At 35.9% G+C, this 24,711-nt stretch overlaps 1 protein-coding gene across 3 annotated transcripts in view; it reads right to left on the bottom strand.

Moving 5' to 3' along the window:
- Positions 1 to 24,711, bottom strand: part of Calx (sodium/calcium exchanger 3) — a 730,262-nt gene that overhangs the window by 102,620 nt on the left and 602,931 nt on the right. For all 3 annotated transcript variants that reach the window (XM_069815499.1, XM_069815498.1, XM_069815497.1), the window contains exons 3-4: positions 13,502 to 13,644; positions 381 to 480 (exon numbers count right to left, since the gene is read on the bottom strand). In XM_069815499.1, coding sequence (XP_069671600.1) covers positions 381 to 480; positions 13,502 to 13,644 — 243 coding nt within the window. The remainder of the gene's footprint in view (positions 1 to 380; positions 481 to 13,501; positions 13,645 to 24,711) is intronic.

Raw genomic sequence — 24,711 nt, 5'->3', positions numbered from 1 at the left:
TTCGATTATTCGTTTTCATATAGGTCTATCCATCTTTAGGTGTCTGTTAATACTAATAATCGAGAGAGTTCATGCAAATTTTATACTTATTAAAGCACTGTTTAATATAAAACATAATAAATTAGATCGGTTCTTGGATAAATTGACTTCTTTTTCATACATTCAAGAAAACATACGAATAAAGTATTTTAAAGGGTTTATGGCCAAGGAAGTATTCGTTATCTTTAAAGCTGTCAGGACTTGTGCTCGCCTTCAGCTGCTTTCAGGCAGGATAATTGACACTCTTCTCTAGCATTAGGAAACACGAACTTTCCTGGGACATGTAACTTTAGCCTTCAATATATGAAATATGTAAGAAGAAGCAAAGGACAAGAACTTACCTGGACTGACGGTGATAGCTTCTATAAACTGCTCCTTCCAAGAAGACGTTCCTATGAGAATTGACGCGTTTGCTCTTTGCACGAGTTTGTCGACCGTGTTCTGTAACAGAGGAAAAATAAATATAAACCTATGGTAAATAATAAAACGGTTATAGACTTTCGAAATTTGAAGGGACACGTCACTTCTTCGAACAAAGAACTCTATATCGCGCAACGGATAGTAATGAGTAAATCCATTATCAATCGTTATTGGTACTCGATACGGCCTGGATCTAACTGAAGAAACATGAACTCTCCAGTTGAAAGAATCGCTAACGGTAACAACAAAGTAAATAAGAAATCCAGTTTTTTTCTAGCTTTCTGTAACTACTCTAAGGTTCATGACACATTAGTAATGGCTAAAGAGACTACAAGGTTAGGTATGGCATAGAGTGTTCGTTGCACGTACGAGAAACATTTCCCTATTCAATTGCTATGATACAGAACACATGTCAGTTGTAACCTGATCATACCTCAGGCTTCACGTCATTCATCACGTAACGATAGCCTAAGTACAGTACGATTATTTAGTCCTGACAGTCGCCGGAGATGTGCGCCTGGGACAGGCGAGTCCATTTAGTTACGGCAAGGGGTGTTTGGGTTATTCACTCGCTTGCCTTCGAAGCGATCGGATGTCATGCGTGCGGTATAGCGGTATGTTTCCAGTACAATTAAGCTGTACTGCATTCCTTTACAGACTGCTCGCCCTTATCTCTACTCCGGAAATTTCCCCACTCCTCCTATTACTTCGCCTCTTTCGCGTGGCTGAGCTGTCAGGACTAAATAATCGGTCTGTACAACTAACTTAATATCCTCATGTTGTGGTATAAATTCCTACCTTTAGTAATACCAGTGATAGCTATATATGTAAATGCATATTTTGTTTGCTGTCACACATGATATGAAAAGTAGGGCCGAAGTACTGTATGTTTCACGTTCTTCTAAATCCGTATGTGCAGTTTTATTTGCACATATCTGCATATTTCGGCTGTTGTGGCATATTACAGGAATATAGGCATAAACTTACATATTTTTAAGATAGGTAAATATGAACATAGCATACATATGTTAATACACTGCCTTTCGGTAACGTCCAGTTCGTGAGATCACACAGTAAAAATTAAAAAAGAGTGAAAAACAAAATTTACAAGTTATAATTCCACTAATATTTTCGATTTTTAAAAAAATATCTTCGAGTGGAGAGACAAAATTAAGAAATTGAGCATAGATGATATACGAGAAGAGACATATGTGCTTATTATAAACTAAGTTAAAAACATATATAAAAAATAAGCTTTACAAATGTTTTGTTACATGTTAAAATGTATTTTGAACCACACCTTATAAAATTTTACATTAACTCATTCATAGCGTTCTTCCCAAGGGCAGTCTTTCACTGCAAACCCAACTTCCTCCACTCTTTCCTATTTTCTGCCTTCCTCTTTGTCTTCTCATATGATCCATATATCTCAATGTCATCTATCATCTGATATATTCTTCTGTCCCAAACTCTTCTCTCCTTTCAGTGTATCTTACAGTAGGCAGTTTCTTCTCATCCAGTGAACCAACCAATTCCTTTTCCTCTTCCTGATCAGTTCCAACAACATTTTTCTTTACCCGCTTTTTCCAACATAGCTTCATTTCTTATTCTGTCTGTCCACTTCAAATGTTCCATTCTTCTCCATATCCACATTTCAAATGCTTCTAGTCGCTTCTCTTCACTTTGTTGTAATGCCAATGTTTCTGCCTCCATACAATGCCACATTCCACACAGAGCACTTCACTAATCTCTTCCTTAGTTCGTTTTCCAGAGGTCCGCAGAACAAGCTCCTTTTCCTATTAAAGGCTTCCTTGGGCATTGCTATCCTCCTTTTGGCTTCCTGGCAGCAGCTCATATTACTGCTTATAGTACACCCCAGATATATAGCCTACTGTATCGGCATTGCGTATTGAAAATATAGTAGTGTACAATTTTTATATTATTATTAATATTAACACAACATAGAGCACTGACAATATTTTATTGTACATTTAATACTGATGTAGGTATCGAGTACTTCTAATAAAAATTGTAAATTTTATATTAAATATCGATATTGTTATTCGAGTATCGTACATTAATAGTACATCATGAAACAAGTTTATGTTATATTTTATTGCACCATTCAATATTCAGGAAACAAGCAAAGCGAGTTTTCTAATTTTGACATGTGAAATAACTGTATAACATTATAAACCTGTTTCATATGATATTTTCTTGCACGAAAGCATTATAAAACAATTACAGTAATAAAGAAATAGCAGCAAATGTGTAATGATGGATAGTTAGATATAATAGTCTATGAAGAAAGGATTTGCTTTGATAAGAATGGTGCAGTAGATATTGCACGGCAAATAATTTCATAATATTAACTTTATGGCATAATTTATGCTACCATAACAGAAGTCATGGCAATATTTTATGCTACTTGTAGGCCTACTCGTATAATAATGTGGTATATTATGAATGACTTTCACTAACGATAAAGATTGTTTCTAATGCTGGTGTATAAAAAATTTAATAACAGAGTGCGATATTATTATTTAATATTAAAATCGATATCGTTTCTCGAAAACATATATTAGAATTAATAACGGCACCGACTATCAAGAATACAGTAACGCAAATTTCGTATTAGTATCGATACTGATAATCGAAATCGCACATTGGAAATTCATAATGGAATCGATTATCAAAAGCAGAACATCGTATATTTAATGTCAATATTGGTATTATAAATCGAATATCATACATATGACATTGATATTCGGAGAATATTCGGTGTTGTGGAAGAGAAGGCCTGATGGCCTTAACTACACCAGAATCTATACTAATAATAAATCTGTAGCCGAAATTTTTCTGGTAATTTTCGATTTTCCAAAAATAATTGGTCCTAACATATATAATTAACCACCCTGAAACCGAAAATCGCTTTTTTGACATTTTTGTTTGTCTGTCTGTCTGTCTGTATGTTTGTTACCTTTTCACGCGATAATGGCTGAACGGTTTTCGATGAAAATTGGAATATAAATTAAGTTCGTTGTAACTTAGATTTTAGGCTATATGACATTCAAAATACATTATTTAAAAGGGGGGTTATAAGGGGGTCTGAATTAAATAAATCGAAATATCTCGCTTATTATTAATTTTTGTGAAAAATGTTACATAACAAAAGTTTCTTTAATAATAATTTGCGATAAGTTTTATTCCTTGAAAAAGCTTGATAGGACTGATATTTAATGAGATAAATGAGTTTTAAAATTAAAATAACTGTCATCTAAGGCCGTGTAATGAATTAAAAAACAAATGACTTCGTCTATAAGGGGCCTTGGACGGCAAAAATCGAAAGCTATGAAAGATAGCATACAGAGAATGTTTCTGTGTTTGTATGAAGTAATTTCGGAAGCTAAATTAACCGATTTGTATAATTAATTATTATTTCACCATTGGAAAGTGTAGTTTCTGTAGATGGACATAATGGTATAATGTTATTACAGTAACTTCTGATATAATATAATATAATATAATATAATATAATATAATATAATATAATATAATATAATATAATATAATATAATATAATATAATATAATATAATATAATATAATATAATATAATATAGGCTAATATAATATAATATAATATAATATAATATAATATAATATAATATAATATAATATAATATAATATAATATAATATAATATAATATAATATAATATAATATAATATATGTAATATTATATAATACAATTTAAGTTATTTGAAGGGTTCAGAACCATAGTGAGCCAAGCGCCATTTACTGAATACGTAGAAAACAAGGGTTAAAATTAAGTTATTACCATAATTCAATGGAAACCTATAACAAGTAAAATAAAATATACACATTAAATCTAAATGATGTCAATCTTCATTAAACTATGGTTACATATAATAAAAATTAAGAAACATGTTAAAGGAATTGTCATTGCACCAAATGAGTGTCTCTGGACCAAAATGATCGCATTTTAATTATTTGGATGCAATTTAAATTAAGTAACATATTAAACGATTTATCCTTCTATCAAACACGAATGTTCCCTGGATCAAATGTCCTATTTTAATTATATAATTACATTATATTTATTTCTAACGGATGCAGCGGAGCGCACGGGTACGGCTAGTAAATAAATAAATAAATAAATAAATAAATAAGTTAGTAAGTAAATAAGTAAATAAATAAATAAATAGATAAATAAATAAATAAATAAATAAATAAATAAATAAATAAATAAATAATAAAATACCACACAGCTAGTATAAATATTATCGTCGAGTAATGAGAATATAACACAATCATACTTCTAATAGCTATTAAATTAGGCACAAAATATCAAGAATGAAATACCGCTCTTATTGAAATACTACTGTCCTTTTTCAATATGGAGAAATGGACAGAGTACTCAAAATATTAGTATTGGTATCCAATATCGAGATATCCTGATAACGTTTCAAATCGTAACAGAGTTTTGTAAGTCTCAATTCTTTCCTGCTGTGAGACGGAGGGACGGTAGCTAAGCTGATAGCATTCCCATCGATATAGCATGAGTCCTTCGCATCGATCGGCTACTTTGTGTTGCGCGAAAGTACAAGTGTTATCGTGTTCCAATACAGAGCGAGAGAAAAATACTACACACATCGCTTTCGCCACTAAAATCACTTACGGGAAGCGAAAGCAGTTGAGTTCATTCTCTACTTGTTGAGGTATGTATCACTTCAGTCCGATCTGTTGTGAACCAAAGCACAATTTCCCAGTAAAGCTAATGAATGAGTATTGATGAGACGTGAAACTGGTCGAGGTATATGCAAAGATTATCTTTCGGCTTTAGTGTGCCAGAGAGCTACGTTCGGATCTCATTAGAGCATGGTTGATAATTGTTAATGTATGTAAATGTATTCCCGTTTGAGAATTTCGACTTCTATGATGATTGCTTTATGAGGAATAATTTAGCTCTCCAACCGTGCATTGATGTTCTTTTTATTATCGTTAACTTTCTCACTGAAATGCATAGATACAACTAATAGAGTGAAGATAGGAGGATTGTTCTTGATCCCAAATTAACATGGGAAGAATACAATAACTATATTTGTATGTATTTATTTACACTGCAAGTGGGCAAGCACCCAGTGGCAGTGGTATACACAATATAAACAATACATAATAAAATGATAAGCAATACACAATAAAATTTACAATACACAATACAATTATACAATACACAATACAATTTTATACACAATACAATAAGAATACACAATACAATTTAACACAATAATTACAATTAATAATAAAACATAAATAAAATACCTAATTTTACAATGCAACCTACATAATTATGTATAGGCCCTACATAAGTTTCGATATTCTTTCACTTTAATGTCATCTCACTCACTGTAGTGGCACTATGACGCATTTCACTGACACTTTAGGACATATTTCACTGACACTATAGAAAACATTTCATTGACGCTATAAATTATCACTGATCGGAACTATTCACTGCACTGCAAAACCATAACTTCACCGACTCACCTCGCTTCACTGATACAACAGTTCAAATAAGTCAAATAATTACACCCTTATGCATACTTATAAACAGAACTACATTTAAACTAAACATTTCTAGTCTAAGGCCCTCTTACACGCTATTTTTAAATAATTTACAATTCAAACCAAGGAAGTAACTCGTCAGGCTAAATGAATACATGTCACCTTAAAAAATTAAATGTTAAATGTCACCTTAATTTTAATTTGCACTTTATACACAACTTTTTAAGTTATTCTTGAATCTCCTTAAAGAAGGACAGTCCTCAAAGACCGCTGCAGGTAGGTCATTCCAATCATTTATAGTTCTATTTAAAAATGAGAATTTACCTACATCCGTTTTCTGTTTCCTACATTTGATTTTAAAATCATGATCGTTCTTACCATAGTACGTTGGCTTTTCTAACCGAGCCGTTATGTCTACCCATGTTTTCTGACCTAGATGTGCTCTATACAATGATGTTATTCTATTTTTCCTACGTCTGTTTTCCAAAGTTTCCCATTTAAGTTCTTTTATCGTATCGTTTCCATCTTCTCTTTTACCTTTAACAAATTTAGCTGCCCTATACTGGATTCTTTCTAAGGAATTTATCTGATATATTCTATAGGGATTCCAACATGTAGTTCCGTATTCCATTAACGGTCGCACTAACGTTAGATATGCTATTTCCCTCGATTTGGAGCTAGCCTTTCTCAAGATTCTCATAATAAAGTGAAGTGCCCTCCATGCTTTACCCGTAACATTATCAACATGCTCTCCCCAAGAAAGTTTGGAGTTTAAATACACTCCTGTCAAATTATGCTGTCAAATTATCAAGAGTTGTTTATTTATTGAGAAATTTAAAACGTTATGTTCCACATCAACATCTTAGGACAGCTTATTTTGCTTATTTTCAGAGCATTGTAAAATATGGTTTACTAATCTGAGGTAATACAGGGTTGTTTCCGACCTCTGATAACGAATTTGAATGACATCATGTGTCAGGAGTCATACGACAGCTGAACTGTGGCGCGAGGTGACAGACCAGTAGTGAGTGATTTCATAGTCCAGACTTTGATATTTCAATATGCATATAAAAAGAGGAGATTGTCCCGAAAAAAAAAAACCGGGACGAAGGGGAACCCTATGAATATTGCTCTCTTGGGAAGTAGCCCGTTTCATCGTAGGCTACAATCCATGAGCTGCAGCATTATTCCCCGTAGCTTCCCCGTAACACAAATGAATAGAATCAGCAAATTCCGGGAATGTGTAATTACCTTCCATGAAGTCAATGTACTTCACACTGAGCTAAAGACCGTTTGAGTGGGACACAAGCAATGCGTAGCCTAATTAGCAGTGACGTGACATTACATTGCAGGTATTGTCAACTCAATGAGGTGGAAGATGGTTGGGTTGTCTATCACACAGGCGGGAAATCAAACACTCCTGAGAGCTGTAGCTCTGACATTTCCTGATTCCGATCATGGGTTTCTTAATAGAAAGTATACATCTCATCGCATTCTACAGCTTCTTAGATATATGCTGCGTAATTCATTAACACTTTGTATATCAGTACGGTTATTACAATGAAGTACCACAGAGTCTGTTATGCATTAAACATCGCCGCACAACATTGCAGATGTCTAAGATGAATTTATAAATTACTGATGCCAGATGCTTCATATTTAAAGAAGTTCATTTGTCAGGTGAGAACGTCAAAGTTATTCCTGACGGAGATTTGTACGTGAACGTATAAAAAATAATTATACTTAAATCTGCCAATACTGAAACTACAGATGCAAAAAATCGTTATATTATAATTTCATGTAATTTTACAGCGTTGTAATGGATGCTTTAGGAATATTTTAAGGTGTGAGATGTAATGTATACGTACATTGATTGTTGTTTATTTGCTACTGACTATTACACAATACCGGTAAATGACTTACGGCTAATTTTTTTATATTTTTATTTAAATTTATCACGAAATTATACCAGCGACAAATGTAATTCTGATGGTGTAGTATAAATGGTTGAAGATGTACTATAACATAGATTTTGTTCACTACGCTCTTGCAGTGACGTGAGCATATTTTTTGGAAACTACTTGAAGAGTTGTGAGATTTATAGCTTTTAATTTGTGAGTGAATACACTTCTGATTTCATCATCATCATCATCATCATCATCATCATCATCATCATCATCATCATCATCATCATCATCATCTCCTTTAAGGTTTAGGCCTTTCGACTTGTCCGCCTGCATCAAAATTGGTCTCGCCATCTTTTAACTGGTATTCCTAGTTACCTCCTTCCTCTTGGATTATGCACTATTATTTTGCACTAAAACTTTAGTATCACGAAATTAGCCGAGTCCCCTTAACAATTTCATATTTCTAATACATTTCAGTCCTCGTAATTTAATTCGTAACGGTAGGTCTACATCTGGTTGTTTGTAAAATTACAGATTTCAGAGTTATTTCTAGTCCTATGCTTTGATTCAAGCAATACAACTGCAATGAACTCGAGTTTGATTTCCAATACAAAAGTGAAGATCCTTCTCATGTTATCTTGACAGGGTGTCCTAGTTCTCTTGTTTTATATTTGTTCTGTGCAGTTTGAAACGATGGAGTTAAAACTTAAATTTCAAGCAAAATAAATGAAAAGAGAAACTTGATCTATAGGCCCTTTAAATTCTTATCTTTTTGCTTTAGCGAAGACGAAACGTCCCGCCATAACGTTTGCACTGCCCCAAAGTTAGACTAGAAAAGTTTACAATTTGTATCTGCCTTCTTTGAAGCTACAAACACAAGTAATTTTGAAAGTTAATTCAATGGTATTTAGGTAAAAGAGCTTAACCCCCACTTTTAAATGTGCCTTTTTCTGTAATTAGTGTGATTAGCAAAAATTTAATTACAAAATGTGAATAGCTATATGTTTATCGACAATTATGTTTACATTCCAACACACAAAGTAACTAGTAATAATGTTATATATTTATTAATTTGTCCTACAGAATAATATCTGTAATATTGACAATTAATATTTGAGGAGAAAAATTCGCTCCGGCGCCGGGGATCGAACCCGGGCCCTTGGTTCTACGTATCAAGCGCTCTGACCACTGAGCTACGCCGAATTCAATCCACAGCACCGGACCGAATCCCCTTCCTCCTTCAGGCCACAAAGGGAAACACTGAAGGAGGAGGAGTCGGTCCGGTGCTGTGGATTGAATTCGGCGTAGCTCAGTGGTCAGAGCTCTTGGTACGTAGAACCAAGGACCCGGGTTCGATCCCCGACGCCGGAGCAAATTTTTCTCCTCAAATATTAATTAGTAATAATGTGTTAAAATTTAATTCTTGTTGTTCCTGAGAAATCTTCTGTTTTTGGGATAAGATCTTGGCGAGTACTCGGCCTCACTTCATTTCACCCCTTTCGGTCTGATTACCTAGTTGGGTTTTTACCGAGGTTAAGGAAAATGCCAGGTAATCTTTTGGCGAATCCTCGGGCCTCACCTCATCTCACTACATCTCGCCAAAATATTATAAAAAAATTGTAGAAAATTGCAAAATTGTAAAAATTGTAATTGTAATTGTAATCTTGTAAAATTTTGACTTGTTCGACATCTTAAAGCTTCATTGCTAATGTAAGATCTATGGAATATAATAAATGAAATGAAATGAAATACCTAAACGACATTGAATTAATAATGGACGTTTTCTCACGTCATTTTTGTTTTATAGTATACAGTAGAAGGCACAAAGTCACAACTCCTGTCGTTCTCTGACACACATACGCCCACACATACACGGATGATGTGGTACCCTAGGGTTTTGGGCTGGTTTGTGTCTTGCAGAATTGAATTGAGGGAAGAGAAGGGCGTGGCGTTGCGGCACGCGGTGCAGAATACCCGAGCCGAGACATCCAGATGTTGCGTAACTAAAACGCAATATGCAAATCAAGCAAGTACCGCTTTTTCGCAACCGTCAAGACGCAGCTCTTGACACTGCGTGGAAGCCTCCGTTGGGGGTCTGATTATTGTGAAGGGAGGGGTTTCTATGTTATCTTACGTGGATGGCTGACGTTACGCTATCCTGATATTACCATAACAACTACCGTTTTATTACCATAGAGCTGTGGTTTCCAAACTTTTTTAAGACGCGGCTCACTTTTCAGCGAGACTTCTGATTGTGACCCCTCCAATTGCCACACCGGTACTTCACCCCATTTAAAAATGACAAATTCTTTTAAAATCGGAAACAATGATAATTTTACTCAAAAACGGTGGATATCACTCAAAGAACGACCAAAATAGAAGTTTATAGTGCAACAATGACACAATATATTACGTAAACACCATTTCTTGTACTTCAAACAGCTATTACCGTCTTTGCGCTGTGGTAAAATTCAGCACAAATCGAAAATGATGCTTGAGCTTCCTGTTACCCAACGGATTGTAAAGAAACTTGACTTCTGGTCGACTTCACTTGACAAGAAAAACTCATGGAAAATTCAACTATGTACATTACGACAAATATTGAATTCGATTTTGCGGACATACAATTAAATTTTCATGATATAAGTACAAAAAAAAAGTGTTTCTAGTATTTTGCGGGAGGAACTCAAAACATTTACGATAATCCGTTTTTGAACGATTGCGTTCAATTGGCTGAAATTTAAAACAAGACATGTAGGAAACATTAATTGAATTATGTATATGTAAACAATCATCCCCTAAAATAGAGGTTGTACTAAGGGACAAAGTATACCAAATATACAAGTATTAGTAAATACGCACAATTTTATGAAAAAGTTTCGTCAGAAATATAATTATTATTCTTGTGTTATTAATTTACTTTATATATATGATTTCTCAGAAGACAGATTGAATATTTTAGAGCTATCAAAGAAATGGCCAAAGAGGATTCAAGATTGAACTCTTAGCAGAAATTAATATATTTTTTTTTTTGTAATATGGCCTCTAGCACCCACTAATAACCCAATAATTTCAATGGTTTGTAACTTATATATATGTAAATAATATGGAACAGTTGGACCATAAATTTCATTCTTCTCATTGTTGACATCTTCCGGTTGAGTTGTATTCAATTCGAAGCGGATAGTAGGATCTATTATATAGCCTGTTGTGTTGTTAAAGGCTAATATATCAACCCGCCGACAGCTTCCTGTTTCCGATAGACCACGGATTTCTTCATAGGTGGTATATCCCTTGTCGCGAAGTGCTTGAGCGATTGCGGACCTGATTTTGTGATGGCTGGCATTGCGTAATGTCTCACCATGCGGGCAAGATCCAAGAACATGGGCAAGGGTTTCTATCTCGTTGAAGCAGTGGTGACAACTGTTACTCTAAATGGATCTGCCCGGAATAGCACGTACTGATGGAAAGTTGGAAATAAGCTTTTCCGCAGAGCGTAGAACAGATTTTGATCACAGAATGTAAAAATATCTCGATTTTTGCAGCAAAAGATCTTAATTTTTTTTTTCTCTAAGTTCGCCAGGTCTCCAAAGTTCGCCACTCGTTATTTCCATTAAGATACGATATTTGGCTAAACGTTGGCAGCGGTAACTTGATGCATGAAAAAAAAAAATCAATCACTGAAGTTATTTCGTAACTTTAATGAATGCTGGTATCTATAGTTAAAATATGTAAAATTTTAATTTCAAATATAACGTACACAGAAAGTACATACTTACATAAGTTATCCATAGATTTCAAAAAGGTATATGACTCGGGTAAGACAGAAGTGTTATATGATATTCTTATTGCATTTGGTATTCCCAAGAAACTATTTCGATTAATTAAAATATGTCTCAGTGAAACGTACAGCAGTGTCCGTATAGGCCAATTTCTATCTGATGCTTGTCCATTTCACTGCGGGCTTGCAAGGAGATGCACTATCACCTTTACTTTTTAACTTCGCTCTTGAATATGCCATTAGGAAAATTCAGGATAACAGACAGGGTTTGGAATTGAACGGGTTACATCAGCTTCTTGTCTATGCGGATGAAGTGAATATGTTAGGAGAAAATCCACAAACGATTAGGGAAAACACGGAAATTTTACTTGCAGCAAGTAAAGCGATAGGTTTGGAAGTAAATCCCGAAAAGACAAACTATATGATTATGTTTCGTGAGCAGAATATTGTACGAAATGGAAATGTAAAAATTGGAGATTTATCCTTCGAAGAGGTGGAAAAATTCAAATATCTTGGAGCAAAAGTAACAAATAAAAATGACACTCTGGAGGAAATTAAACGCAGAATAAATATAGGAAATGCGTGTTATTATTCGGTTGAGAAATTTTTGTTATCTAGTCTATTGTCAAAAAATCTGAAAGTTAGAATTTATAAAACAGTTATATTACTTTTTGTTCAGTATTGTTGTGAAACTTGGACTCCCACTTTGAGAGAGGAACAGAGATTAAGGGTGTTTGAGAATAAGGTTCTTAGGAAAATTTTGGGGGCTAAGAGGGATGAAGTTACAGGAGAATGGAGAAAGTTACACAACGCAGAACTGGACGCATTTTATTCTTCACCTGACATAATTAGGAACATTAAATCCACATGTTTGAGATGGGAAGTGCATGTATCACATATGGGGGAATCCAGAAATGCATATAGAGTGTTAGTTGGGAGACCGGAGGGAAGTAGACCTTTCAGAGGCCGAGACGTAGATGGGAGGATAATATTAAAATGGATTTGAGGGAGGTGGGATATGATGATAGAGAGTGGATTAATCTTGCACAGGATAGGGACCAATGGCGGGCTTATGTGAGGGCGGCAATGAACCTTCGGGTTCCTTAGAATCCATTTGTAAGTAAGTAACGTACACAGAAAGGAAGTTTAAAATGTAGAAGCTGATAATCTAAAAACGCTGAAGTTGTTTGGTACTTCTATATATGCAGAGAAAAGAAGTTTCAAACTCTGAAGTTTTCCGGTGACCTGCCAATGCATGTAGGAATAACTTCACTTCAGATCACTGAAGTTATTTTGTAATATTTATGGATGCTAATTATAACTGCTAATATGTATAGTTTTTATTTCAAATTACAACGGGTATAGAAAAAGAGTTTGAAATCCTGAAGCCGTTTGATAGCCTCTATGAACGCTAATAAATGTACTTTTTAATTAAAGATATAACAGATACTGAAAATAAGACTCAATCGCAGAAGTTGATTGATTATTTCTATAAATGCTAATATGTACTGAAAACTATAGTTTTTATATAAAGTTATAAGAGACACAGGAAAGAAGTTTCAGTCGCTTTAGCTTTTGATTAACTCGTATTTTAGCACGATATACCGGTAGATGACTTTATGCATACAAGAATCCCAAGATGTTTACTCCAATCGACTCGCTTCCGAGTAATTTACAGTTGCTTTCAAAATCCTGGACGCGGTATCGTATTACTTGAATTTTCAATCGAGTTAGTAGCAAGAGATCGATATAATCAAAGACCTCACCTTGAACTCTTTGCTCTCCTTGATGCGGATTTGTGCTCGCGTGATGTCACCTAGCCGGGGACGTCCCAGCAACGCCATCTTGTCTTCTTCTGTGAGGTCTTCGGGTCGTTTCTTTTCCGCTATCGCTGCCCGACCTGCCTCTTCTGAAAATGATAAAGCACAAACTCACTTAACACGCGAACAAGAAAAAAACTCTGTAAAATATTCTACGTAACAAATAACAGTGATACACTTTCAGTATAGAAAGTAAGAAAGTAATGGAGACCTTATCACACATTGTCGTGGAAACTATTGCGAACAGACACACAATAAAACACTGAGAGATTCAATATGAGAATTCGTCAACACACAATATAAGGTAGAAGTGAAACAATCCTGCAAATTGAATGGGACGATAGTGTACACTTAAATGGATATAAAAATATTACGTTTAGTGATTAAATGCACGGTTAATTAGGAAATTGAATTGGAAGTTTCAGTAGTCTGGCAACATCGCCGCTAACACACCTCTCTTTCTTCTCGTAATAATAATAATAATAATAATAATAATAATAATTCTTTATTTATACTGGCAGAGTTAAGGCCATAGGGCCTTCTCTTACACTCTACCAGGTTACAAAGTATACAAGCAGTTAAAATTTAACAAAAAGTTAGAGAACAGAATACTAACATATTACAAAACAATAATAATAATAATAATAATAATAATAATAATAATAATAATAATAATAATAATAATTCTTTATTTATACTGGCAGAGTTAAGGCCATAGGGCCTTCTCTTACACTCTACCAGGTCACAAAGTATACAAGCAGTTAAAATTTAACAAAAAGTTAAAGAACAGAATACTAACATATTAAAAAAAAATAATAATAGCATAATAAAATCGACACTAAACTACATGAAAATAATACCATGATAGGAAAAAAAAAAAGAAAGTAAAATACATTGGAATATAGTGAATGCAACTCAGTTAGTACAAATGGTTAATATGGAAAAACGTAAGGAAGAATATATCAAAATGGAATGTAATAAAATAATAATAAAAAAGAAAAGAAATACGAAAATTAAATAAAATTCACGATAAAAAGGCTATGATAATCAATTCATCGGCTGATAAAGGGAACAAAAAGGGAAAAGGAAGGAAAAAGAAATATATAGCCTATATTTTTACAAAACTATGGCAGAGAAAAGGGCTTATAACTGAAAGGAACCTAATTCAAAAAATACAATTTTAATTTATTTTTGAAACTAGAAATAGAAATAGAGATGTAAGAGGTCAACGAATTTTAGTCTGTCTGCCTTAGTGAACTACCTTCCATCTCCCATTCCGGGTAAAATATTGCAAGCTGGTCGCATCGGTCAGTGGCTTCAAATTAATGGTTTTAAATTTAAATTTACACGAAAACCGTCCACGTTATTGAAATATATCAGAGGGATAAATTATTTTTTATTAGATTTTCTATCGACATGGGGAAGAATCACGATCCTACTCGCAACAGTTACTGAATAAGAGAGTGTTAAAAAAAAAAACATTTTTTTAGAGAACTTAGGACTTCCCACCAATATGTTATTATACTTTTTTATTACATACAACATCAGTTACTCGCTCTGAAAATGTGCAGGGTTATTTCACTTTCACTGTATACTGTAAGTAGAAAATATCGACTTTCATCAGAAGTGTAGCCTTCTCTATATTCAGTCACCCGATATCCTTCCAGCAGGGGATTCAGGATTCGATTACCAGCAGATTCAGTTAGATTTACAGAGAAAAGGAAATCAATGGGGAAGGTTTTGTCTAAATAGGTACTTACGTTTTCTTCCTGATCCTCATAACACTACTTCTCTCTCAAGATTCCGTCGTTGAGACGGGGTTGGTCGCGTAAATTACATTATATATATTTTACGTAAATTACACGTAATTCACATTGCAAAGAAAAACTAATATTTTACGCGATTTTCTAAAGAAGAATAATAATGAATAATGCAACACACAAATTGTATTAAATTTATTCCACTTTCTCTCATATCCCGTTTTTTCTTCTATTTAGAATAAGAAATGAAGTACTTCTAGAAAGAGTGGGTGAAAAAAAAATAGTGCTGAAACTGATCAGCAGAGACCGGAACTTTGGCAGAATGCCTTTTTAAATGTTTTAAATCTATATTCATTTTGAAAGTAGGGGAGAGTCGGGTAGTATCGGACATCGGGTAGTATCGGACAGTGCGTTTCTTTCATCTACCACCATATGGTAATACCTGAATGACATGGTTACGTTTCTCTATGAGACATCACAGAAACGTAACCATGTCAATCAGATACTATCATCGTGTGGTAGATGAAAGAAACTCACTGTCCGATATTACCCGATGTCCGATACTACCCGAGTCTCCCCTAAATCTGTACGAATTATACCTTTGTGATTGAAACGTCACAGTTTGTTATATGTTGCTCTTTTCTGCCTTTTTAAATATAAATGCCTAATTTACAAAATAAATGCTTTTTTGCTTTTATTTGGTTAATTTATTATTAAAAATTGCCTACAGGTATATTTTAATTTATTTCTATAACCGCTATAATGGAAGTGACTTCACCGAATGTATATTATTGTCTTTCAGTCAGTTCATATTCTCTTTGCGAAAATGAGTGCTGCCGTGCAAAAATGTATAGCAGTAAGAGTTGTACTTCTCGCTTGTGTTTATTTGACAAGGCAACAATGAGTGCGGATCTAACGTTATTTTTAAAGGTTATTTTTCTTTCAGTTTTCATTGCGACGTTGTTATAGCTAGCTAAATATTTCATATCTCAACATATCAGTACAACCAAACACAAAAATGCACTTTCCAAGGCTAATGGGAAGAAGATTGCTTTGCTTCCAACAGTAAATGCAACATCGAGTTGAAAATCTCAATTTGTATTCGACTTATGTAAAGCTTTTCTTGCTGCCGAAATCCCTTTGTGGAAAGTGCAAGGTTGTGGATCTAGTGCAAGATTTTTGTAATTGCCTTTTATTGGGTATTTTAGCTAATTACAATACTTTTTTCTGCCTATTTTAGCTATTTATGATGCCTTTTTGTCTGCCTATTTTAATGATTCATAATGTCTAAACTTCCGGTCTCTACTGTTCAGGAAGAGAAAATGGAATTGGCTGGGTCAGTAGCCAGGAAAAACTGTCTCCTAAAGGAGGATGCACTGGAAGGAATGTTGAACGAGAGAAAAGTTCGAGACACGAGAGGGTAGACTATCAGAGACAACATTAAGATATATGGATCGTATGCGGAGACTAAGTGGAAGGTTTGGAGAATGCTGGGTTTGCAGTGAAAGAACTACCCTTAGCAGAAAACTATGAATGAATGAATCCGTTTAACTTCCTTTTTGGGTCTTACAAGCCAGGTGTCCGTAGGAGAGGGATATTTCTGTGGATCATACACGAGACATGGACAATGTAGTGACTCCCCTGGCGAGGGATCAGTTCAACGCAGAAACCATATCCTAAAGACAACACGGACACAAGGGGCAGAACTTGAATAATTTCAAGGGGAAAATTGTTCCGGGGCCGGGTATCGATCCCGGGACCTCTGGTATAACGTACCAGTGCTCTATCAACTGAGCTACTCAGGAACTCCACTCAACAGCGTCCCAATTTTCCCCTTTATATCCACACACCTCGAGTGGGCTGACGAGACGCCAGAGACCCACATCGACTGCACACAAACTCTGTGTGACTTGAAATTATGGTTTTCTGTTAACTTATCAACAGTAACGTGTATATTATGCAAGTCTAGTTCCCTGTGAAGCAGACTTGAAATTATTTAAGTCTGCTTCACAGGGAGCTTTACCGGAAAAACTAGACTTGCATAACGGGTAGAATGTTCGGGGTAGATGGAAAGTAAATTCCAATCCGGCGTTCACATTAGAAAGAGGGAAAAACCCCGGAAAAACTCAAATTGAGATCGGTCAGCCTCGGTATATCAATTTGGGCTTCACAAATATGAGTCCGAGACGATACATTTCAAGTCTGATTCACAGAGAGCTTTACCTGAAAAACTAGATTTGCATAACGGGCAGATCGTTCGGGGTAGATGGAAAGTAAATTCCAATCCGGCGTTCACATTAGAAGAGTCCAGGGGAAAAAGGGGGGATGTCCACTTTTAAACAATTCTCAGGAAACCAATTTTAAAATGTGAAACTCTATCATTCCGAATATAATACTGAGAATTTAATCAGCAGTTATTCTGTAACTAAGAACTTTCTTCTCCTTTTCTAAGTGTAGAATGAATTCACTTCATATGAAGTATATAAGCGAATGGAAATCTGAATTTTGCCTGAAAGTGGACATCCCCCCTTTTTCCCAGAAAGAGGGGAAAACCCGGAAAAACTCAAATTGAGATCGGTCAGCCTCGGTATTTGAATTTGGACTTCCCAAATACGAGTCCGAGACGATACCGCCTCGACCATCCCACTTGGAAATCATATTCACAATCCTTATAAATAAGAACCCACAATACCTTAAAAATCTAGATCGCGAGCATAAACGTTTCACGCAATTACAGGGAATCTATCAATCCTCTTTCACATTTTTACAGAATATACAGTGCACGATATTTCAAGAGAGAATTTCAAAATACTTCCCTTGTAAGACAATACAAGATATCACAATGAAATCGGGTCAATAATTATACATTAGACAGGATTCTATAGACTGTAGACTATTCGTTATCTCCCGAAACCTTTCTGCGCGTGAGGGGAACAAGAAAGTGGACTGAGAAGCTTCCCTCCCTCCCTTCGCTCCTACCTGTAACCAGCGAGCTCGCTTACCCCCACCATAAAGTTCTTATATGCTACGGCGCACACAAGCATTTGGTTTCACGATATGACCTATAACATACAAGCTAGTCTGCGTACAACGTTAAAGTTGCGATCCAACCATGGTGTACATCGCGGCAGGCTATTTGTGTGACATTACATGAAAATAACTTTTTATCTGCTGGGATCCTGAAACAGTCAAAGCACCGCGCAAGCAGTTTACCTCCACACGATTAAACACACGAAGATGTTAGTCTCTCTACCTTGACGTATCGTTTATTTACGTTTTTGTTCAAATGATCTTCACAACAAACATCTGAAGTATTTTCCCAGGATACTGGATACTCTGTATATTACCAGGCGGGATGAAGCATTACAAAGAAGAACCTATTTTCATTCTAGACTCGTTTTAAATATTTCATCTTTCTTACAGACAACGTATTAGTAACATTTATACAGTACGTAACGAGAGAGAAGTTTGGAATTTGTGTCTACAGACCTCTACTTCAAAGAAGAAGCACGCAGTTATGATATACCTTAAGGCACAGGTTGATCACTGAGAATTTGTAACCATATTGTCGAAAACAAAAGCGCTTGATCTCTCATAACAGACCGCACCAATAAAGTTAGTCTCTTGGGGAAGAGAACAAAGGAAAAAGCAACTTGCAAGTTACAGAGGACCGCCTTGTGTAAAGGACGAAGAGATATTCTGCCACGGGAATAACATTCTTTATTAGGACATGCTACAGAAGGTTCATAGAAAAGTCACTTTACTATTGTGTTGTAATTCATTTCTGACAAAATAATATTTAATTCATTGTTGCGGTTCACGAAGTGGATTTCTCCGAGTTAGAAACTCAGTATTGTCACAAGAGGTAGAGATTTATTCCTCCTCCATAGAGATTGCATGTGTGTTCCATGTCTTGTGTTTGTACGATATTGTCAAGTAGTAGTAGTAGTAGTAGTAGTAGTAGTAGGTAATAGTAGTAGTAACACTAGCAGTAATATTAGTAGTAGTAGTAGTAGTAGTAGTAGTATTAGTAGTAGTAATGGTAATAGTAATAGTAATTGGTAGTAATAATAGTAGTGATAGTAATAGTAGTAGCAGGAATAATAATAATAATAATAATAATAATAATAATAGTAGTAGTAGCAGGAATAATAGTAGTAGTAGTAGTAGTAGTAGTAGTAGTAGTAGGTAATAGTAGTAGTAATTGGTAGTAATAGTAGTAGTGGTAGTAGCAATAGTAGTAGCAGGAATAATAGTAGTAATACATTTTTTAGGTTATTTTACGGCGCTTTATCAACATCTTAGATTCAAGTCACACGGAGTTAGTGTGCACTCAATGTTGGTTGCTTGACGGTTGTCAGCCCACTTTGAGGTCTGTGGATATAGAGGGAAAAATTGATTCGGTGTCTGGTAGAGTTCCCGGGTAGCTCAGTTGGTAGAGCGTTGGTACGTTAAACCAAAGGTCCCGGGTTCGATACCCAGCCCCGGAACAATTTTTCCCTCGAAATTATTCAACATCTTAGGTTATTTAGCGTCTGAATTAGATGAAGGTGATAATGCCGGTGAACTGAGTCCGGGATGCAACACTGATAGTTACCCAGCATTTACTCGTATTGGATTGAGGGAAAACCCCGGAAAAACCTCAACCAGATAACTTGCCCCGACCGGGAATCGAACCCGGGCCATCTGGTTTCGCGGCCAGACGCACTAACCATTACTCCACAGGTGTAGACTAGTAGTAATAATAGTAGTATTAGTAGTAATAGTACTAATAATAGTAGTAGTAATACTAGGCCTAGTAGTACTAGTAACAGTAGCAGTAGTAATAGTAATAGGTAATAGTAGTAGTATGGGTGGCGCCAGCATTTTTGGCATGTGCTCTAGATATATAGTGTTCAGTTTGTGAGCATGTTGCTAGCGCAGCTGAGAATAGTACCACTTCCTATATACGTCACATCAGCCATTTGCCAAACACAGTTGTCAGACTGACTGCGGCAAATGTAAAACACAAATGTAACGTTCCCTTTACTTATTTCACACGCCAAAAACGGTGACGCGGACTGTAATAGCAATAGCAGTAATAGTAATAGTAGTAGTAATAGGTAATAATAGTAGTAGTAATAGTAGTAATAATAGGTAATAGTAGTAGTAGTAATATCAATAGTAGTAGTAATAGTAGCAGTAGTAGTAGTAGCATGGCGCGTCCTCAGGTTGCGGATAGAGAAGACGGCCTCCAGATATGGAGGGTAACTGCGAATATATTTAATAAGCAGTCGTGGACAGCCGATAAGGGGTGGTCCTCCAGCTTGGGGGTTGGGCGAAGGGCTAACAACCCATCACCGTAAAAACAGCTTGTTACGAATCCTTCAAATAAGCCTCGGAATGGGACTGATTCCCTGGCACGACCACAGCATGGATTTGAGGGAGGTGGGATATGATGGTAGAGACTGGATTAATCTTGCTCAGGATAGGGATCAATGGCGGGCTTATGTGATGACGGCAATGAACCTCCGGGTTCCTTAAAATCCAATAAGTAAGTAAGTAAGTAGTAGTAGCAGTAGTAGTAGTAGCAGTAGTAGTAGTATTTTATTTAACATGCTTTCATTTTTTCATATAAAATTTTTCAGCGTCGAAATTGAACGTGGACGAGAAAGAGGTAACAAATTTTGACTGGAGCCCTGTATCCGAGATGAATTCTTTTAAGTACCATAATTGTTAAGACACGGATTCACTGATCTCTTTTCGTGCCTTCAAGCATTGTGAAGTTCGAAACATATCGTCATGTACAAAAGACACGCATTTTAATTGGTTATTGATGACGGAATGTCATCCGAACTATTTTGCTGTGTGGAATTCCATTCAATTCACCTATTCCTTCAGTGTCGTCGTCGTCGTAGTCATCATCATCATAATCAGCCACCAACAACCATTCTTGATTTTTTAAACATTCTGAACCAATATTGGTATTTAACAGTGTCGGTATTCTTTGATTATAAAGTCAACACATGTCTGCAACTAATCACAATGAATGATCACTAGACAATGCACATATTCAGTTTATTTTCTTGTTCAAATTCGGACCAGAGTTATGTGAATTTTTAGTCGCGTTTATTGCCACTTCAGCCACAGTACGAACCGAGTAAACAAGTTCTCGTGTCATATTATTTACTGCAGTCCAATTTGTGTAATTAGAACGGTTTTAATTCGAATTCGTGAATAATTCAAATGTTCCGCTCTGCCCTTTGACATTTAACCTATACAATTTAATGTTAGAAAGTCGTTTGTAATTCTATTTTTTGGATAATTCGAAGTGAAATCAAACTAAATTCATATCCGAAATTACGAAAATCAGCTGGCAATATAGTATGAGCAGACTCCGCCTTGTTTTCAGATCAAGAAGGACCAGATCATCCTAAGAAACCACTGCCTGCAATCACCCAGGCTATGGACCACACCCAGGAATTTACGTGCTATCTGAAGGACAACAAAATGTAAGTGAAATAATTTTCCAATCGCTCAATAGACAAGAAGCATTTTGCATGAATCAACAAAGACTTGAAAAAGAATAAAAAATAATAATATAGACTATCAAATCAAAAATAAAAAAAAAATCTTTGAATGTCCTGTATTTTGATAATGTATCAAAATCTTGAACAAATACTTTTGTTCTTACTCTATTGTACTTATTTTTTATACTAGAGATTCCGGGTACGACTCCCATGAGGGTTCGATACCTTACCTTTCTTTCCATCATAATCTGAACACACGTTCTCGCCATGAAACAATACTAACAATACAATCTCATCGTATCTCCTCATAATCATCCTCCTTCACAATAGCACTACCAAAACTGTGGCATTCACTACCTGCTAGCATCAGGGACTTACTTATGGCTTTTAAGGAACCCAGAGGTTTATTGCCGCCCTCACATAAGCCTGCCAGCGGTCCCTATCCTGAGCAAGATTAATCCAGTCTCTACAATCATATCCCACCTCCCTCAAATTCATTTTAATATTATCCTCCCATCTTCCCAAAGGTCTTTCTCTCTCTGACCTCCCAACTCTCTATATGCATTTCTGGATTCGCCCATACGTGCTACATGCCCTGCCCATTTCAAACGTCTGGATTTAATATTCCTAATTATGTGAGGTGAAGAATACAATGCGTGCAGTTCTGCGTTGTGTAACTTTCTCCATTCTCCTGTAACTTCATCCCTCTTAGCCCCAAATATTTTCTTAATCACCTTATTCTCAAACACCCTTAACCTCTGTTCCTCTCTCAAAGTGAGAGTCCAACCATAAAAAACAGCCGGTAATATAACTATTTTATAAGATCTAACTTTCAGCTTTTTTGAGAATAGACTGGATGATAAAAGCTTCTAAAGAATAACAGGCATTTCCAGTATTTATTCTGCAGCATCAGGGACTGCCGAAATAATATTGAATTCGAACGCAAACTTATTAGGCACTTGATCAGTAATTAAGACTCGTTCAGACATGGCTTCTTGTAAACAGTTATCTTATTATAACATAAAATATTTAAATATCCGGTAATTTCATCCGTACATATTTATTGTACATTTAATTTGTACTTCAATAAAAAGATCTTTCGTTGTTCTTAACTCCTACAATAAATTGTCTAGCCTTTATTAATCAAATAACCTATTACTACTTCGGTTGTTATATTATAATTGTAAATGTAATATAAATTGTAGGCTAATTATAGTTTTAATTGTATTCTTAATATTGTAGTCTTGTAATCACCTGGTAGAGGGGAAGAGAAGGCCTAATGGCCATATCTCTACTAAGTTAAGTAAATAAATAAATAAAATAATAATAATAATAATAATAATAATAATAATAATAATAATAATAACAAATTTAGTGGTTTTTATCGTTTTTCTAGAAAATATTGCTATGCTAAGATCAAAATGTCTCTGGCGTAGAAAGTAAGCAACAATTGAAACTTGTCCAATTCGAAATATTGAATACTTCGTTTTTTAATAGTCCCTTCAATTTCGACTTGAACAAGTTCGACTGTGTTAAATATTCCTTGTGCACAAATTTAACATAGAATTTTACTTCGTAAACAACTAAATTAAGCGAAGTTGAGAACTCAGTGTGACAGCTACCTCTGAAGAGACAGCTTGAGTTGAAGTTAGTCCTACATTAGACTGCGTGAACACAGGTTTCGCGCGAGATGAGCTGTCAGGCGCTTGATATGGAGTCAATCACGGGCTTCAGTGCCGTCACGCGTTCCAATATCAATTGGATTACCAAGAAATGGTGCAGTGAACTGGAGGGAGGAGATATGAACGGGAGGCGAGAAGAGATTCCGTAGTAAAAAGTCTCGGAGAGACGTTATTCATCCTGACAGCGCGAGTGGGACGTCCGCCATTCATATTTCAAGTTGGCAGCTTTCCTCCGCGCTCTTCGTCAGCCTTCGGATTGACCACCGGAATTTCGCCACATTTTCGCGAGAGAAAGGGGTCAATGCACAAGCCATCCGTAAGTAACGATGCTTGTTGTTATACTGTTTAGTTCTCAAGCCAATAGCTGCTCCTGCCACGTCTCTGGCTCAAGCGCTAGCGCGCTGGTCTTCCGTCAAAACTGCCCGGGAGCTCGATCCCCTGCCAGGTCATGACGGAATTTGTGGTGGATAAAGCAGACAATGCAAAGACTTCATTCATTAATACTGTAACTTTTATTATCCTTTAACCACCACACCTATCAACAATGTGACTTTTATTTCTCAATAATTCACCCTACAACAATGGGTATTACACTGAACACAGCAACACAATAGTCGCTACTGCACTTCACACGACAATGACAATACACGTGTATTATTGAGAAGAACAACAATGCACTCCTAATTTCAATTAATGTTCACAAAGCACTATGTGCAGAACAAAACTGTCAGTTCTCAGTTCACTTGCCCTGGCTAGTTCTTCTAGCTCACTGTTCAAGTTCACTGCACATCGAACTCAGATCTCCCGGATGCGTCGCCTTCGCCTGGACGCTGCCACAGTTACGGACTCACTCAAGTTCACTGCACGTCTATCTCAAGTCCTCCAGATACGTTGTACTCGCCTGGATACTGCCACAGTTACGGATTCACTCAAGTTCGCTGCACGTCGAACTCAAGTCCTCCGGATACGTTGCACTCGCCTGGATAATTGCCACAGTTACGGACTCAAGTTCACTGCACGTCAAACTCAAGTCCTGATACGTTGCACTCGCCTGGATACTGCCACAGTTATGGTCTCACTCAAGTTCACTGCACGTCTAACTCAAGTCCTCCGGATACGTTGCACTTGCCTGGATACTGCCACAGTTACGGACTCACTCAAGTTCACTGCACGTCAAACTCAAGTCCTGATACGTTGCACTCGCC

This window comes from Periplaneta americana, chromosome 17 (genome assembly GCF_040183065.1).
Source record: "Periplaneta americana isolate PAMFEO1 chromosome 17, P.americana_PAMFEO1_priV1, whole genome shotgun sequence".
In the NCBI taxonomy this organism is placed as follows: Eukaryota; Metazoa; Arthropoda; class Insecta; order Blattodea; family Blattidae; genus Periplaneta; species Periplaneta americana.
The sequence above is the reverse complement of the archived record's forward strand: the minus strand, read 5'-3'. Positions and strand labels throughout refer to the sequence as shown.